This window comes from Chiloscyllium plagiosum, unplaced genomic scaffold, assembly GCF_037043375.1.
Source record: "Chiloscyllium plagiosum isolate Xiang-an unplaced genomic scaffold, Cpla_swu_hap1 HiC_scaffold_4, whole genome shotgun sequence".
NCBI classification, from domain to species: Eukaryota; Metazoa; Chordata; class Chondrichthyes; order Orectolobiformes; family Hemiscylliidae; genus Chiloscyllium; species Chiloscyllium plagiosum.
In genome coordinates this window covers 53,684,222-53,702,903 of record NW_028270142.1, presented here as the reverse complement: position 1 = coordinate 53,702,903, position 18,682 = coordinate 53,684,222, and the positions used below count along the sequence as shown (strand labels likewise).

At 40.2% G+C, this 18,682-nt stretch overlaps 1 protein-coding gene across 1 annotated transcript; it reads right to left on the bottom strand.

Annotated features, from left to right (window-relative positions):
- Window positions 1-231: 231 nt before the first annotated feature.
- On the bottom strand, window positions 232-17,732 carry ndufb9 (NADH:ubiquinone oxidoreductase subunit B9). Its single transcript, XM_043688567.2, has 4 exons — window positions 17,576-17,732; window positions 8,910-9,102; window positions 5,034-5,147; window positions 232-531 (listed from the first exon to the last, which is right to left on the bottom strand). Exons 1-4 carry the CDS (start codon window positions 17,659-17,661, stop codon window positions 403-405), a joined length of 522 nt encoding a protein of 173 aa, XP_043544502.1. The 5' UTR covers window positions 17,662-17,732; the 3' UTR covers window positions 232-402.
- Between the last annotated feature and the right edge of the window lie 950 nt (window positions 17,733-18,682).

Sequence of the window (18,682 nt, the reverse complement as noted above, 5' to 3'; positions counted from 1 at the left end):
AAGTCGTGTCAGTTATGTTTGTTTGTGCACACATATTTAGGATAGGGAAGCAGTGCACTCAAGTCAGGAAGGAAGCGCTGGGGAAGGTGGATAAATGTTTAAATAATAGGAAACATATAGAAACTTAATTTTAACAGCAGCAAAAATGGTCAAGGATTGAAATTAATATAAAACAAAATATCAATACAAAAAAATTAATAAAAATGAAAAGATCCTAGTACGAGTTTCACGTAGTGTAAAATGAAGCCAAATATTTAATTTCAGCTATTTATTAGACTTCATCAAATTCATTATCATCATCAGAAACATTTTGAAAAGGTGTCGACACCACTTCTTGATAAACAGTCTCCTGATGATCCCATTGGGATGATTTTATTTCTGTTCAGAACATCCGATGTGTGTCTATGTTGGGCGTTCACGGGGTCTTGTGACAATGTTCCACCACAGTGGAGGAAAATCACCCTCCTTACGAGCAGGGGGAAGAACTTCGCTCTTAGGATTATCAGTCACTTCCTGCTTCAGCTGCTTCATCTACAGAGTGAATTAAAATGAAATGTTACTGTGTAGATTATTCTTTTGTTCCTCTAGTGCCAGCTATTACATTGTAACATCATCAAGCAATTCCTCAATGCAATTTTACTTGCCAGTCTGTAGCCATGATCTGACTTTAGTTCTAAAATTGATAACCACTGTAAATCAAGACTGACATGGCCTATGACCAAATTGTGGCAACAATTTTACTATAGACTTTTAATATTAAACAACTTGGTTATCAAATCATCTGGCTTAATTTTTTCTGAGGTTCAGACTTGCTGTTTAAGAAGGGTGGTAAAGAAAAGCCAGGTAACTATAGACCGGTGTTTACCTGGACCATCTCTGACACCTCCCTCCCCTTCCTGGACCTCTCCATCTCCATTAATGACGACCGACTTGACACTGACATTTTTTACAAACCCACCGACTCCCACAGCTACCTGGATTACACCTCTTCCCACCCTACCTCCTGCAAAAATGCCATCCCGTATTCCCAATTCCTCCGCCTCCGCCGGATCAGTTCCCAAGAGGACCAGTTCCACCACAGAACACACCAGATGGCCTCTTTCTTTAGAGACCGCAATTTCCCTTCCCACGTGGTTAAGGTGCCCTCCAATGCATCTCGTCCATATCCCGCACCTCCGCCCTCTGACCCCACCCCTCCAACCGTAACAAGGACAGAACGACCTTGGTGCTCACTTTCCACCCTACCAACCTTCGCATAAACCAAATCATCCGCCGACATTTCAGCCACCTCCAAACAGACCCCACCACCAGGGATATATTTCCCTCCCCACCCCTTTCCGCCTTCCGCAAAGACCGTTCCCTCCGTGACTACCTGGTCAGGTCCACGTCCCCCTACAGCCCAACCTCCCATCCTGGCACTTTCCCCTGCCACCACAGGAACTGTAAAACCTGTGCCCACACCTCCTCTCTCACCTCTATCCAAGGCCCCAAAGGAGCCTTCCACATCCATCAAAGTTTTACTTGCACTAATATCATTTATTGTATCCGTTGCCCCCGATGCGGTCTCCTCTACATTGGGGAGACTGGGCGCCTCCTAGCAGAGCGCTTTAGGGAACATCTCCAGGACACCCGCACCAATCAACCACACCGCCCCGTGGCCCAACATTTCAACTGCTGTGCTCTTCCAGCACCACTAATCCAGAATATAGACCGGTAAGCCTGATCTCGGTGGTGGGCAAGTTGTTGGAGGGAATCCTGAGGGACAGGATGTACATGTATTTGGAAAGGCAAGGACTGATTCGGGATAGTCAACATGGCTTTGTGCGTGGGAAATCATGTCTCACAAACTTGATTGAGTTTTTTGAAGTAACAAAGACGTTTGATGAGGGCAGAGCAGTAGATGTGATCGAAATGGACTTCAGTAAGGTGTTCGACAAGGTTCCCCATGGGAGACTGATTAGCAAGGTTAGATCTCATGGAATACAGGGAGAACTAGCCATTTGGATACAGAACTGGCTCAAAGGTAGAAGACAGAGGGTGTTGGTGGAGGGTTGTTTTTCAGACTGGAGGCCTGTGACCAGTAGAGTGCCACAAGGATCGGTGCTGGGTCCTTTACTTTTTGTCATTTACATAAATGATTTGGATGCGAGCATAACAGGTACAGTTAGTAAGTTTGCAGATGACACCAAAATTGGAGGTGTAGTGGACAGCGAAGAGGGTTACCTCAGATTACAACTGGATCTGGACCAGATGAGCCAATGGGCTGAAAAGTGGCAGATGGAGTTTAATTCAGATAAATGCGAGGTGCTGCATTTTGGGAAAGCAAATCTTAGCAGGACTCATACACTTCATGGTAAGGTCCTAGGGAGTGTTGCTGAACAAAGAGATCTTGGAGTGCAGGTTCATAGATCCTTGAAAGTGGAGTCGCAGGTAGATAGGATAGTGAAGGCGGCGTTTGGTATGCTTTCCTTTATTGGTCAGAGTATTGAGTACAGGAGTTGGGAGGTCATGTTGCGGCTGTACAGGATATTGGTTAGGCCACTGTTGGAATATTGCGTGCAATTCTGGTCTCCTTCCTATCGGAAAAATGTTGTGAAACTTGAAAGGGTTCAGAAAAGATTTACAAGGATGTTGCCAAGGTTGGAGGATTTGAGGTACAGGGAGAGGCTGAACAAGCTGGGGCTGTTTTCCCTGGAGCGTCGGAGGCTGAGGGATGACCTTATAGAGGTTTACAAAATTATGAGGGGCATGGATAGGATAAATAGGCAAAGTCTTTTCTCTGGGGTCGGGGAGTCCAGAACTAGAGGGCATAGGTTTAGGGTGAGATGGGAAAGATACAAAAGAGACCTAAGGGGCATCCTTTTCACATAGAGGGTGGTACATGTATGGAATGAGCTGCCAGAGGATGTGGTGGAGGCTGGTACAATTGCAACATTTGAGAGGCATTTGGATGGGTATATGAATAGGAAGGGTTTGGAGGGATATGGGCCGGGTGCTGACAGGTGGGACTAGATTGGGTTGGGATATCTGGTTGACATGGATGGGTTGGACCGAAGGGTCTGTTTCCATGCTGTACATCTCTATGACGTCAGTTTTCAGTACTTATACAATTGTTAATGTCTGTACAATGATATGCACTGGAATATCAAACAGTACTATGGAGAGTTTTGTAATGACCATAAGATGCAGGAGCGGAAGGAGGCTATTTTCCCCATCAAGTCTGTTCTGTCATTTAACAAGATTATGACAGATCTTCATTCCCTCACTGATTAAAAATCTACTTCAGGTTTGATTGTACTTAATGGTCCAGCCACTCTTGCTTTAAGGAATTCCATAGATTCACTACATTCAGAGAAATCTCTCCTTATCTGTCTTAAATGGCCAACCCTTTATTCTGAGATCATGCATCTCCCCACAAGGGGAAACAACCTTCCTGCATCTACTCAACTGTCCTGAGAATTTTATGTTTCAATGAGTTGCCTCTCATTGTTCTACACTTCAACAAGTACATTGGAATGCATATATCTTTGTCCTACCATCTACATTTCTGTGCAGTGAAGGGAGAAGAAGCAGGTGTTCACTCCCACTCACTCAAACACAAAAGGGAAAGATGTAAATGGGGAGGTTACTATATTGCAACCAACAGTTATATAAAATTCCATATTTCTCAGTTGTGTTTCAGTCAGTAGCACTTCCACCATTAAGACAAGGTAGAAAACCTACACTGCAAAGATGATGTTGACCTTTTTTATAAAACGTTTTTTTTAAAAAACTTTAATTCAACAAACTACTGAAACTATTAAAATTCATGGCTTTCTGATCTATGCACTTTATGATTTCTGATCTAAGATTCCCATCTACTCCTGATAACCATTTACCCCATATCCCAATCTACCTCTACCCTGACAATATTCAAGGACTCTTGTTCCAACAGTTTTTGAGGAAGAGAGTTGCAAAGACCCATGGCCCTGAGAAATGTCTTCTCATTTGTCTTAATTGCATGGCACCTCATTTATAAAAAAAGGGACCCCCTTGTTCTAGATTCTCCCACAACTGAAGCATCTTTTCCACATGCACCTGTCAAGACCCCTCAGGATTTTGCACTTCAAACAAGTTACATCTTACTAAAACTCTAGTGAATCCAATCCTAATGTGTCTTAACTTTTCCTCCCAACATTAGCCATTGTTTCAGAGATAAGTCTGGTGACTGTACACAGTAGATGTGGTGTCACTAATGCCTTACATAACTGAAGCATAACCTTGCTATTCTTGTACTCAATAGTCTAGGAACGGCCTTTTAAATTACTTCCTGTGTGTGAATAGGAATGATTTTGCAAATCATTCACAAGAACACCTGAATCCCTCGTACCACTGCAATCTCTTACCATTTAAATTTTTGATTTTTTTCCTGCCAAATTGTGCAATTTTCCTAATTATATTGCATCTGCTAAATCTTTGCCTACTCACATAACCTGTCATTTTATAGCTTCATTATAATCTCTTCACCAGAATATTTGGAAATAATTTTGTTAAGGTAATAAGCCAGGAAGAAAGTATCACAACACAAATTCTATGCTGTTTGTTTCTCCTCTCTGACAAGTTGCCTCTTCTAATTCAACTCTATAGTTTGCACATCATACTCTTGAATATTCCGATCTTATAATCTACCATCCAATTTTCTTTTGAAAAGAATTTAAGAAATTCTTTACAGATTTATGACAAAGAATTCTACATCCCAAAAAAATGACAGCATTTATCCATGTGAAACTTTGCATATTTTCAAATTGGAATGTAATAATAAAAGAAATTGTGATGATAATTTCTTTACAAATACTGGTTGCCTTTTGTACAATAACTGCAATATCTTGCTGTTAATATGTTTGATTGTACTGATAATTTAGTAGTCTCACAATGCTACAGAGTTCTATAAGATGCCATGATTGTGCTTTCTCAATGAAATGATTTTAAGTGAATGGAAAGCAAGTCAATGAAACAATTGGTTACATTGGTTTACACCATTAACTCATACCCACCTCTTTCTCCCAACTCATGAGACGCAGCTTCTTCCATTGCTCTCGCTTGGCAAAATAATCTGGATACATTGCCTTTTCAGATGGATGCCAATAATCCAAATAAAATTCTGGTGTCTAGGAGAAGTAGAGAAAAACATTTCAAAATAAAATTAAAAACTCAATTTGAAAAACCACTTCAGCACAATAAAATATAGTTTGATTTCCATCCATTAGTAAAACAGTATCAAGGTCAGGGAATGAGTTGAGATGAGCAATCTTCAAGTCATCCATTAGATATGTCAAAGCATGACAGAACTAAGTGCAGTACTTCAATTAAAGGTCAACTCTAAACTTCAGTCTTGCTGATAACACTGTATGATGTTCCATTACAAACCTAAAGCACTAAGACTTCAGACTGCTTCTCAACCTTCAAGTAGCTCTGATGTGGAGGTGCCAGTGTTGGACTGGAGTGGACAAAGTTAAAAATCAGGTTATAGTCCACTCCAGGTTATAGTCCAACAGGTTTATTTGGAATCAGTAGTTTTTGAAGTACTGCTTCTTCATCACCTGATTAAGAAGCACTGTTTCGAAAGCTAATGATTCCATATAAACCTGATATTGTGTGGTTTTTTTAACTTCAAATAGCTCAATAATCAGGAAAAGTCACCAAGCCCCAGATAGATCAAGAATAGTTGGTAGTAAACATGAAGATTGGACAATTCCAGTTATCTGCTGAGCTAGAAAATGCCAATGAATCAATAGCATTTGATAATTAACATCAATATGACCAAGCTGTAAAGAGATTTAAATAAATCTGATCATCCTCCAACAAACCCTCTCGGAAGCATGTATTTGCAAATACTGATAGAGGACTGAGTTTCACTCTGAAAACAGTTGAAAAAAAAAACAGACCTGCCAAAACTTTATTGGAGAGGCGGATTCTGATGGCAATTGGAAAAATGTCAGAAGGTCATCAAAGACTTAGAGTCCTAAGACAGGTTAGAAAATCCCAATTGAAGGATTCATAGATTAAATGAGTACTTCCTCTCAGACTTTATTAAGAGAATTAAGTGGTGCTATTAACAATAAAAAAGTATTAAGATAGATGTGTAAAACAAATTAGGAACTTAAAATAGAGGGTGCTGGGACAGATGATACTCTCAATGGGTACGAAAGAAAAGAGCTAAGCCTGCCCGTAGTCTTCAGCTTAGTAGCTCATGGGAGTTTGGATTGTTCTGGGAGAACAGCTCTAATCCTTGAAAAGACAATAAAAGGAGACTCGGGTTAAATGAAATGCATTAGGTCAACACAATAAGTTGCCTGTGGAACTCATGATGATTACAAAATGAAGGCAGTATCATAGTGGTAATATAATGGACTAAGAGGTTATGAATCTGGGGATACAGCTTCAAATCTCCCACAGCAGCTTGTGAAGCTTAAATTCAACTAACAAATCTGCAACTGAATTGTCTCAGTAATGTGACAATGAAAGATTGTAGATTGTCATTAAAAACTCACCTCCTTCACTAATGACCTTTAGGGAAGGAAATTCTCCATCCTTATCTGAATGATGTAAGCTGTGAGATTTATATTTTTTATTTTTGAGTTTGGATTTTTGAATTTCAATTAGTGGTTTTTATTTGCATGCCTGAAAGAGGTTTAATGATTAACTTGCAAGTATTTTTGTAATCAGGGTGAGGTCTTTTAAATTAGTCTGAGAAAGACTTGTGGACAGTAATGGGATTTTCTTTAGTGATTTTTGAGAAGATTTGTAGCTCAGGTTGATGGTAAGTATGTAAGTTAGCTCACTGAGCTGGAAGGTTCATTTTCAGACTTTTCGTTACCGCACTTGGTAATATCATCAGTGAGAGTCTTCAGTGAAGTGCGGATGGTATGTCCCTGCTTTGTCTGTATGTATGGAAACTAGTGATAGTGGGTCGTGTCTTTTGGTGGCCAACTGGTGTTCATGTATCCTGGTGGCAAGTTTCCTGCTGGTTTATCCAATGTAGTGTTTTTTACAGTTCTTACATGGTGTCTTGTAAATGACGTTAGTTTTGCTGGTAGTATCTAATGGATCCTTGAGGTTCATTAGTTGCTGTTTAAGTGTGTTGTAGGTTTTGGGCTACCATGATGCCAAGGGGTCTGAGTAGTCTGGAAGTCATTTCTGATACATCTTTGGTAAGGTAATGTAGCTATAGTTTTTGATTGTTTTGTGTCTGCTTGTTTGGGTTTGTTTCTGAGGAATTGGCAGATTGTGTTTACTGGGTACCGTTTTTCTTGAAAACATTGTATAGATATTTTTCTTCTGCTTTTTGTAGTTCTTGGGTGCTGCAGTGTGATGTAGCTCATTGAAATAATGTCTTGATGCAGCTCCGTTTGTGGGTGTTGGGATGATTACTTCTGAAGTTAAGTATTTGGTCTATGTGTGTTGTTTTTCTGTAGATGTTGGTTTGAAGATCTCTGTTAACTGTACCTTCAACTGTCACGTCTAGAAATGGGAGTCTGTTGTTGTTCTCCTCCTCTTTTGTGAATTTTATGCCTGTCAGGAAATTGTTGATGGTGTTGTAATTTTCCTCTAATTTGTTCCGTTTTGTGATGACAAAGGTGCCAACAGGTAGCAGACCCAAAGTTTGGGTTGGATAGATGAGAAGGCAGCTTGTTCAAGTTTCTGCATTACTGCCTCCACTATGAGACCTGACATTGGGAGAGTTTATGAGCAAGTAAACATTGTAATGCATTATGTTTTCAGACAGAAGATTCTGGAATTTTCTTTGAGCTTGAGGAAAATAATCATAGCTCGGGGGAAATAAAGTTTATGTTTGTGTTTCAGTTTAGGCAATTCTGCAAGGTTTTTACGGGTAATTGCTTTACATATTCAACTTCTACTGAGAAAGACATTAGATAGTTTAGAATTATTAAAAATAGATAACATTAGTTTAAGCAGTTCAGTAAAAGACCCAGACCAGAAGTATTTGGTTAAAACCCTTAAGGGGTTATTTGAAGTTGAGAAGGTTTATGCTCACTTATATAAATCAATCAAGGAAGAGACTAACAAATTTTCACAACCAAGAATTGAAGCCACAGCTATGTCAAAACTTATATGGAATAGAGGAATTCTTCCAGTTCCATGTACTATAAAGGCATGTATTTGAAATTGATGGATTGTTCTTTTAACCATGTGTCTTGAATCTTTAAACATGTGTAATACTTAAGTAGCCTTTGCAAAATATTCCTTACTAACATCTGGGAACTGGGTCAAAATTGGGTGAGTTCTCCTACAGATTGGTCAAAGATACTATTTACTAAAGTCTGACTCTCAGAATCATGCTTTACACACTAGTAGAGTCCCAGATATCACCATAACTATCCTTGGATATGGCAGTACAGAGGTACACAGTCTAAAGAAGGTTGCCCTGAATGTCCTCAACATCAACTCTGAATCTCATGAGGTTTCGATATACTGGGTCAAATACGGGCAAGCAAAACTGTTCTTTATGACCCACTACGTGAAGAAAGCATCAAGGGTGGCAAGGACATTGATTATACTTTAGTGAGAAACTTCAATGTCCATCATGATGAAAGGCTGCTAACATCACTACTGACCACACCACTGATGACAAGAGCTGCACAAGTTCATTCAATGCGATTCTTTTCCTTCTTTCTTATTTGTGCCCTTACTTCATTTCAAAATTCAACTAATTTGAAAAGTGAAGTTAGAAAAACAGGAGTTCTTTTTCTCTCTCTATGTCTCGCCCAATCTGTCTCATTTTCGAATATGGTCTTTTTGTGAGTGTAGACAATTAGGTTCTACCTTATTTCACTCTAAAAACACATAGAATATTAAGGACTTAATATAGATAAATATTAGTTTTATATTGCATAGATTTCACGTCATACCTTGTAGCAATCGTATCTCTCGTAAGATGTGCCTCCTGGTGAATCAGGGAAGATATAGGGCTGAGAATGCTGCGTTGCCCAGAATTCTTCCTCACCAGCTTTCAGCAGCTTAGTAGCCTTCACCATGTCCTTTTCATCTTTATGTTCATCAAACCTTGCTCGTAGCATGCAGGCATAAAAACGATACTTGTCTCTAATTAGGAATAAAAGTAAACAAACAGTCCAAACTACTGGTAGAAGTATTTTGTGTTAATCAAGGCAAAGTATTTTATAATTCATTCCAGCGATTTTGCATTCTAAAATGGTAGTGGATGTAATCAAGTATTACTATTGTGATTTTTTTTTGGCTGTTTCAGTTACCTAAAAGGTTCCTTCTCCAGATAGCACTGGAAGGCAAAATGGTCAAAACTAGCATGCCATTGTCGATCACAATAGATAGTAAAGATATGACAAAAATAACATGATTTGGTCCAAAAAAGCTTTTTCTTTAGTCTCTAATAATATGTTTCTTTCTTTTACCAAAATAAAAAGTCGTACATTTGAAAGATCTGTACTTAGTCAAGTTTTAATTGTAAAACTTTATTGAATTTCTAGAATTTGAAGAAAGTTATTTTTACTCCACAGAACATCACAAGTACAGTCTGGTTCTGTTCAGAAAACTGCAGTCAATAGAAATTTTAGTGAAACTTCATCACATTTATTAAGGTCCAACCCAAAAATAAAAGTGATCCTCAAATAAGTTCCTGATTTAAATGCTGCTTCATCCTCACAAGAGGCTACCATGCATCACTGCTCAATACACAAAGCGACCAAACGGACTCCTACCCCTATCCAAAATGTTATAATTCAGGATTAAGAACCCAAGCTAGTAATTCAGAATATTAAAACAAAGAGCTGTCAAAGGGAAGAAGACAGAAGAATGGGGTTGAGAAACTTATTAGCCATAATTGAATGGTGGAGCAAACTCGATGGGCTGAATGGCCTAAAAATCTGCTCCTATGTCTTTTGATCTTATGGGTCCATCCATTTATACACAATTCTATGAACTGTTTTTTGTGATTTGAGGGGAAAATGAAATGGCCATTTCATAAGAAACAACAAAATCTTGGAGGTAACATCCAACAATGGAAGAATGTCTCCACTTAATCCAAGCATTATCAATGACTTCATTTCAGCACAAGTTTAGAAGGAGGGCTTTATGTTGACAATTGCATACTATTTCACTCCATTCACAACTGCTCTGATAAAGAAGTGGGTATCAACATCCAGGTTTGCCATGACAAATGGTGGTTAAAAATCATGCTAAACAAGCTGTCAGCAGTTACTGCCTATAAGAGAATGCCTAATTACACATCCACACATCCCAGCTAACTAATAATTTATTGGACTAGCCAGATCCAAGAACATGTAAACAGGGTAGAGCCTATTACTCTGCAACCAATGCCTCTATGTGTTCTCACCAACGATAAAGTTTTAGTCAGAAGTGTGATGGATTACTCATCAATTGCTTGGCTGCATAAAATTGCAGTCAAGAGTGTGGTGCTGGAAAAGCACAGCAGATCAGGCAGCATCTGAGGAGCAGTAGAATCAATGTTTCGGGCATAAGCCCTTCATCAATAAGTTTCCTGATGAAGAGCTTATGCCTGAAATTTCGAGTTTCCTGCTCTTCGGATGCTGCCTGACCTGCTGTGCTTTTCCAGCATGACACTCTCGACTCTGATCTCCAACATCTGCAGTCCTTACTTTCTCCTGCATACAACTGTGGTAGTAGTCAAAAAAAGCATAACAGCATTTAGAACACTACGGTCGATGTTTATCATCAAACTCAATTTTAATCCATCCACAACGTATGTATTATGTACAGGATGTATGACAGCATCTCAAAATTATTTCAACACCACCTCCAAGACCTGCAACCTCCAACATCTAGATCAACAAAGGAGCTCCGCCCTGGAAATGAACCTGGTGATTATGTCCAAATCATATTCAATTCCAAGTCAAAATTGTGGAACTCTTTGGCATAGTCAAAAAATTCCACTGGTTCAAGGCATCTTCTCAGAGCAACTGGATGTGCAATTAATCCAGCTAACATTGGCACATTACGCAAGCATATAAAATAAACTTTCAGGATTTGATAACTTTACAAAGTACCCAGTGAATGAGTAATAGTGTCAATGTTAGTTTGAGTAAAAGAAATATGTTTCATAAAAGTCGGTAAGAAGAAATAACAGTAATTCACTTTCATGCTAACACTGAATTTACTTTTTCTTTTAAAATACATATTCATGGGCTGTAGGCTTAACTGGCTGAGCCAGTATTTGTCACCCATCCTGATTTGCCCTCAAAAGCTAGTGGAGAGCTCACTTCTTAAACCACAGTTGTCCATTTGGTCTAGATAGATACACAATGCTGTTATGGATGCACTTCCAGAATACTGACCAAGTGACACTGAAGAAATGGCGATGTATTTCCAAGACTAGATAGTGAGTGGCTTGGAGGTGAACTTGCTGTAGTATTCCCAGATATCTGCTACCCTTGTCCTTTACTTGGTTCAGAAGGTGCTGTGTTAGGAGTCTTGGTGAATTTCCGCTGTGCATCTTACAGTTGATGGACATTGCTGCTAATCAACATTGGTGTGGAAGGGAGTTGATGCTTGTAGATGTGATGCCAATCAAGTGACTTCTTTGTCCTGGATGGTGTCAAGCTTTCTGAGTGTTGCTGAAGCTGCATTCATCCAGGTAAATGGAAATATTCAATAAGACTTCTGACTTGAACCTCGTAGATGGTGGATTGGTTTTGACAAGTGAGGTGGTGAGTTACTTGCTGCAGTATTCCTAGCTGCTAACCTGCTCTTGTAGCCACTGTGTTTATATAGTGAGTCCAATTAAATTTCTGGTCAGTTGTTAACCTCATGATGTTGATAGTGGGCAAGTTAATGACGTGAATGCCACTGAATGTCAAAGTGTGATAGTTAGATTCTCAAAGTTTGTGCGAAGATTTGTAGCTCGGGTGCTCGTTGTTGTGGTTCTGTTCGCCGAGCTGGAAGTTTTTGTTGCAAACGTTTCGTCCCCTGGCTAGGCGACATCATCAGTGCTTGGGAGCCTCCTGCGAAGCGCTTCTTTGATGTTTCCTCCGGTGTTTATAGTGGTCTGTCCCTGCCACTTCCGGTTGTCAGTTTCAGCTGTCCGCTGTAGTGGTTGGTATATTGGGTCCAGGTCGATGTGTTTGTTGATGGAGTTTGTGGATGAATGCCATGCCTCTAGGAATTCCCTGGCTGTTCTCTGTCTGGCTTGCCCTATGATAGTAGTGTTGTCCCAATCGAATTCATGTTGCTTGTTGTCTGCGTGTGTGGCTACTAAGGATAGCTGGTTGTGTCGTTTCGTGGCTAGTTGATGTTCATGTATGCGGATTGTTAGCTGTCTTCCTGTTTGTCCTATATAGTGTTTTGTGCAGTCCTTGCATGGTATTTTGTACACTATATTCGTTTTGCTCATGTTGGGTATCGGGTCCTTCATTCTAACACACAACAAAGAGGACACTACAACACACACCTGGGTTAAAAACCTCTCCCACAGACAGCTCACAGACGGAAAGAACAATACTGGCCAAGGGACTCAACTACAACCACAGGGACGCCAAGACAGCAGACTTCCTAGCAGCACTAGAATGCACACTCAGGAACAATGGACTGACAGAAGAGACACAACAAACAGTGAGACAAACGGTCGTACCTATGATAATAAGGAAAAGACAAACACATAACCTCAACACCAAGGAGAGGGACGCACTGAAATCAAATCACTAAGAAACGATAAGAACATAATCATACTACCAGCAGATAAAGGCAGAATGACGGTCATCCTAGATAAATCTGATTACATCCAAAAAGCACAACAAGGTTTGACGAACATAATCATACTACCAGCAGATAAAGGCAGAATGACGGTCATCCTAGATAAATCTGATTACATGCAAAAAGCACAACAACTACTTGCAGATATCAACACCTACCAAATGAAGGAATTTGACCCCACACCACAACTCACCAATAGGATAAATAACACACTAAGGAATCTACAAAAAAACGGACAGATAACGAGAGCTGACCTACAAAGAATGAAACCGGAAAGCAACAACACCCCCAGATTCTATGGATTACCTAAAGTACACAAACCAGACATCCCACTCAGACCCATAGTATCACTGCCAGGGACACCATCATACAAACTGGCCAAAGAACTACAACAGAAACTGAAACACCTGGTCAACGGATCCAAACACTCCATACAATCAACACAGGAATTCTTGGACATCATCAGAAATATACACATAGACAAAGAAGAAACCATGATATCATTCGATGTGACGGTCTGTTCATTTCGATTGACAAAACCCTAGCCAGAGAAACAATAGCCAACCTACTGGACATACAGAACAGAAAACAGGACGCTGAACCTATCAACAAAGACGGCATACTTAAACTACTGGACTTGTGCCTCACAACACACTTCACATTCAACAACCAGATATACGAACAAATCAACAGAACACCCATGGGATCACCAATCTCGGGACTCATAGCAGAGGCAGTTATGCAAAGGTTAGAACAAACAGTCCTACCACAAATTCAACCCAAACTCTGGGTCAGATATGTCGATGACACGTTTGTAATCATTAAAAACACGGAAATAGAAAAAACACACCGGATCATCAAGGCCACACTCACAGGAATCCGATTCACGAGAGAAGAAGAAAAGGATAGCCAACTCCCATTCCTAGACGTGATGGTACAGAGAACACCAAACGGAGAATTCACCACAAAGGTACACAGGAAAGCCACACACACAGACCAAGTCCTAAACTATGAAAGTAACCACCCCAACACACACAAACGAAGCTGCATCAGGACACTATTCAGAAGGGCCACAACACACTGCAGTACACCAGAACTGCAAAAAGAAGAAGAGGAACACCTATACAAGGTATTCGCCAAAAACGGATACCCGTGCAACTTCATCAACAGATGCCCAAGAGAAAGACCACAGAACGAGGACATACCACAACCAAAAGGACTAGCCACACTACCATACATCAGGAGCATCTCGGAACTGACAGCCAGACTACTGCGATCCCTAGGACTCATAACGGCACACAAACCAACAGCCACGCTCAGACAACAACTCACCAGAACGAAGGACCCGATACCCAACATGAGCAAGACGAATGTAGTGTACAAAATACCATGCAAGGACTGCACAAAACACTATATAGGACAAACAGGAAGACAGCTAACAATCCGCATACATTAACATCAACTAGCCACGAAACAACACGACCAGCTATCCTTAGTAGCCACACACGCAGACAACAAGCAACATGAATTCGATTGGGACAACACTACTATCATAGGGCAAGCCAGACAGAGAACAGCCAGGGAATTCCTAGAGGCATGGCATTCATCCACAAACTCCATCAACAAACACATCGACCTGGACCCAATATACCAACCACTACAGCGGACAGCTGAAACTGACAACCGGAAGCGGCAGGGACAGACCACTATAAACACCGGAGGAAACATCAAAGAAGCGCTTCGCAGGAGGCTCCCAAGCACTGATGATGTCGCCTAGCCAGGGGACGAAACGTTTGCAACAAAAACTTCCAGCTTGGCGAACAGAACCACAACAATAGTTAGATTCTCTCTTAACTGTAGAAAGTAGGAACAGGAGTATGCCATTTGGCCCTTGAAGCCTACCCTACCATTCAGTATGATTATGACTGATCATCCAACTCTATGTACTATTCTGCTTTCCCCCTCCCCATTCCCTTTGGTTTCTTTATCCCCAAAAACTAAATCTAACTCTTCTTGAAAAGAGTCAATGTCTTGGTCTCAACAGCTTTCTATGGCACAGAATTTCACAAGCTCACCATTCTTTGAGTGAAGAAATCCTCATCTCAGTACTAACTGGTCTCCTCCACATTCTTATCCAGAACTATGGTCACAATTTTTCAGGGTCATTGGGAATGTTCTTCCTTCATTTATATTGTCGTTTCCTGTTAGACTTTTAAAATCGTGTTGGAGATGGTCATCAGCTAGCACTCGTGGTACAAATGTCAACTGTCACTTGTCAGCCCAAATCTCAAAATTGAGTCGAGACCATGGTGTGGAAAGGCACGGCAGGTCAAACAGCATCTGAGGTGCAGGAGCATCAACATTTTGGGCATAAGCCCTTCATCAGTAATCTTGATGAAGGGCTTATGCCTGAAATGTCGATTCTCCTGCTCCTTGGAAGATGCCTGACCTGCTGTGCTTTTCCAACACCACTCTCGACTCTGATCTCCAGCATCTCACTTTCACCTAACAAATCTGGATATTGTCTAGTCTTGCTGCATTGAACAAGAGTTGCTTCAATATCTGAGAACTGCTAAAGTATGATGGATTGAAGGTCATTGGTGAAACAGTTGAAGGTGTTAGTGCCCAGGACATATTTTTGAGGAATAAAGTGTACTGCAACAGGTTCTGGAGCAAAGGTCTTCAGTACTGTTGCTGGGATATTGTTGTGGGCCATAGCCTTTGCTGTAACCATTGCCCTCAGCCATTTCTTGACATTATATGAATGTAAGTGGTTAAAGAATGAGATCAGAGATGCTGGGAACCTCTGGAGGAGGTTGAGATGGGTCACCCACTTGTTATTTTTTGGATGAAGATTGTTATAAATGCTTCACTCTTATTTGTTGCAGTGATTTGTTGGGCTCCACCATCATGGAGGATGAGAATACTTGTGGAGTCTCTTTCTCCAATGAGTTGTTTAATAGTTGATCACCATTTATGACTGTCTGTGGTGGGATTGCATACTTTAGATCAGATCGGATTGTTGTGGAATTACTTACCCACATCATTTGCTGCTTATGTTGGTTGGCACACAAGTGCACTGAGTATAGGTTCATGAGGTTGACACCTCAGTTTTGCATATGGCTGGTACTGCTCCTGGCATGCCTTTTTGCACTCTTCATTGAACTATAATTGATCCCCTGGCTTGACAGTACTGATAGACTGGGGAATATGCTAGGCTTTGAGGTTGCAGATTAAGTTGCAGCACAATTCTGCTGCTTCTAATGGCACACAGCACCTCATGCATGCCCAATCTTGAACTGCTAGATCTGTTTAAAGTCAATCATCCCATTTAACAAGGCGCTGGTGGCATACAACATAATGGCGGGTATCTTCATTGTGAATATAGGATTAAGTCTTTACCTGGATTGTGCAAGGGTCAATTCTACTGATACTGTCATGGACAAATGCATCTCTGGCAGCCAGATTGGTGAAGATGACATTAAGTATATTTTTCCTAACTTTAGAAATTGCTGATGAAACTCAGCACCTGTAGGGAGAGAGGAAAGTTAATGTTTTGAGTCTGGTGACTCTTCACAAGACCTCTGCTTTCTCCTCACAAATGCTGCCAAATGTGCTGAGTGTTGCCAGCAATTTCTGTTTTTGTTTCAAATCTCCAACATCTGCAGTTCTTTGTTCTATTTTAGAATTTTCCATTGTATTAGTACTTTCATCGTCTGCTGCAGATCCAGTCCAGCAGCCATGTTCTTTAGATTTGGCAAGGTAGAATAGTAAGACAAAGATCAACCAAGTTGTTCTTTCTTTTTGCACTGAATTTCCATTTGATAAAAAATCCTGAGGGCGCCTGCACTATAGATTCGAAAAGGATGTACCACCTCTTGTGATAGAGATTAAGTCTAGGGCCACATTTTAAAAGTAAGGGGCCTGCTCTTCAAAACAGACATTAAAAGATTTTTTTCCTCTCTTGGGATTTGAAACTCTGTGAAATTATCTTCCCCTGGCAGCAGCGGAGGTTAGGTCACTGAGTATTTTTAAGGGAGAGTTCAACTAAAAAGGGAGTGCAGAGGTTATGAGAAAAAGCTAGGTACAGTTGAGATCACATTATTTTGTCACAACTGATATTATTTAACAAATCGAATGTCTTGAGTGACCAAATGGCCACACCTACATGCAATCTGTACATTCTATAATGTTGGAATGGTGAAGATGGCAAAATGTTTCTGAGGGAGAGTTACTGGACCCAAAACTTAACTCTGCTTTCTCTCAATAGATGTTCCTAGACCGGAGTTTCTCCAATAATTTCTGCTTTCATACAGAAAAATGTTTCATAGTTTCAAATTTACATTAATACTTTAAATTAAAGAATTGTAATGATGTCAGGCTGTTGGAACTAAAGCTGGAAGTAACAGAATGCTAGGCAGATTCTATACAAAAAGACAGAATTTGAGTTTATGTTTCTCTTGATCAAAATACTATTCCAAACAACCAAACAACTCCTCTCTTTCTTTCGCTCCACAGATACTGCCAGTTTTGCAGTGTTTGTACCGTTTTCGGTTTCCATCTCCCAGCATCCAGCAACATTTTCTCCTGACAGTTTGCAATCTAATGAATAAAGGTGTCAACGTAGTTTCAAAAATCGTGCATTTGTCGAATATTGCATGAGTTCAGTTACATGTAACATTCAAACAAAATATCTGGATATTGCATTTCAACACCAAGCGATGAAGAATTAACGATCAAAAGTCCTGACTATATATCTTGTCAACTCCTCTGGTCTCTCTGACACTCAATCCCCGTGAGAAGAAGACCAGACCTGAAAATGCACCAGGATTCCAAGTGTCGCAGAGCCCGTTTGTAAAGCCGAAGCACTTTTTGCTGGTGAGTCAAATAAGCAGCCATTGTTTCATCTGTCCTTTCCCGTCACCTTCCGGAGAACCCTGGGAAATTGGAGGACTGCGAACAGCCAGTACCGAAGGCGATCATGGGAACGTGGAGGATCGTAGCCAGTCGGCAAATGGGGCAACGACCGGAAGGCGGAAGATTACATTTGCCACCGACACAAAGCCACCTGTGGGAACATTTAAAGTCAGTCAAAAGCGAGGAGGTTTCTTCCACTCACTGAATATAGACCATAAACCATAGGTAATTAAATCTATCGGTTCTGCTGCGCCATTCAATGGTATAATGGCTGGTCTGATAATTTTCAACTCCATGCCCATTTCCCCATAACGTTTGATTCCCTTAGTGATGAAAGATGTATATATTTTATCCTTCGACATATTTAATATTTCAGTCTCAACAAGCTTTGTGATAAAGAAATTCACAGATGCACAACAGTATGAAAGAAGAAATTCCTCATCAATTTTAAATGTACTACCTCTTATGCCCTCTGGTGTTAGGTTTCACGACCACATTTCCACATTTACTCTGTCATGTCCTTTAAGATATGTTTCAATAAGATCACCTCTCATTTTTCTGTATTCCAACTATACCCAGAATAACAAACAGAAACTCAACACAATAGCAGGTTTATGGTTCTACTCAATGTTCCACAGGATCCCCACTGTCTCCAAGCTGGATGACACTACATCAATGCTGATTTAGTTTTTAATGCCAAATGTATTATCATCAATGAATATATCTGTTATGTGCAATACATATTGTAGTTTTTTTTATAAATAGCATCTTTAAAATAGTAAAATGTCCCAAGGACCTTCAAATAAGTACTCAGGTGAAATTTGACACAGAGGTAACATTAGGATACATAACCAAAAATTTGGTCAGAGTTTTAAAAGGACAGTTTTAAGAAATGTCTTATGGGAGGAGAGAGAAACGGAGAACATTGGGGAAAGAATCCAAAAATTAGGGCCAACAATAAAGGTATACCTTTTAAACATTGGTGAAGGAAATCAGGGACACT

Excerpts from the sequence above, each read along its gene's own strand:
- ndufb9 (XM_043688567.2), bottom strand. The coding sequence starts at position 17,661 with ATGGCTGCTTATTTGACTCACCAGCAAAAAGTGCTTCGGCTTTACAAA. Across the intron at positions 9,103-17,575 it reads GAATCCTGGTGCATTTTCAG|AGACAAGTATCGTTTTTATG; the intron begins GTCTGGTCTTCT and ends ATTCCTAATTAG. Across the intron at positions 5,148-8,909 it reads AGAGATACGATTGCTACAAG|ACACCAGAATTTTATTTGGA; the intron begins GTATGACGTGAA and ends TACTTCTCCTAG.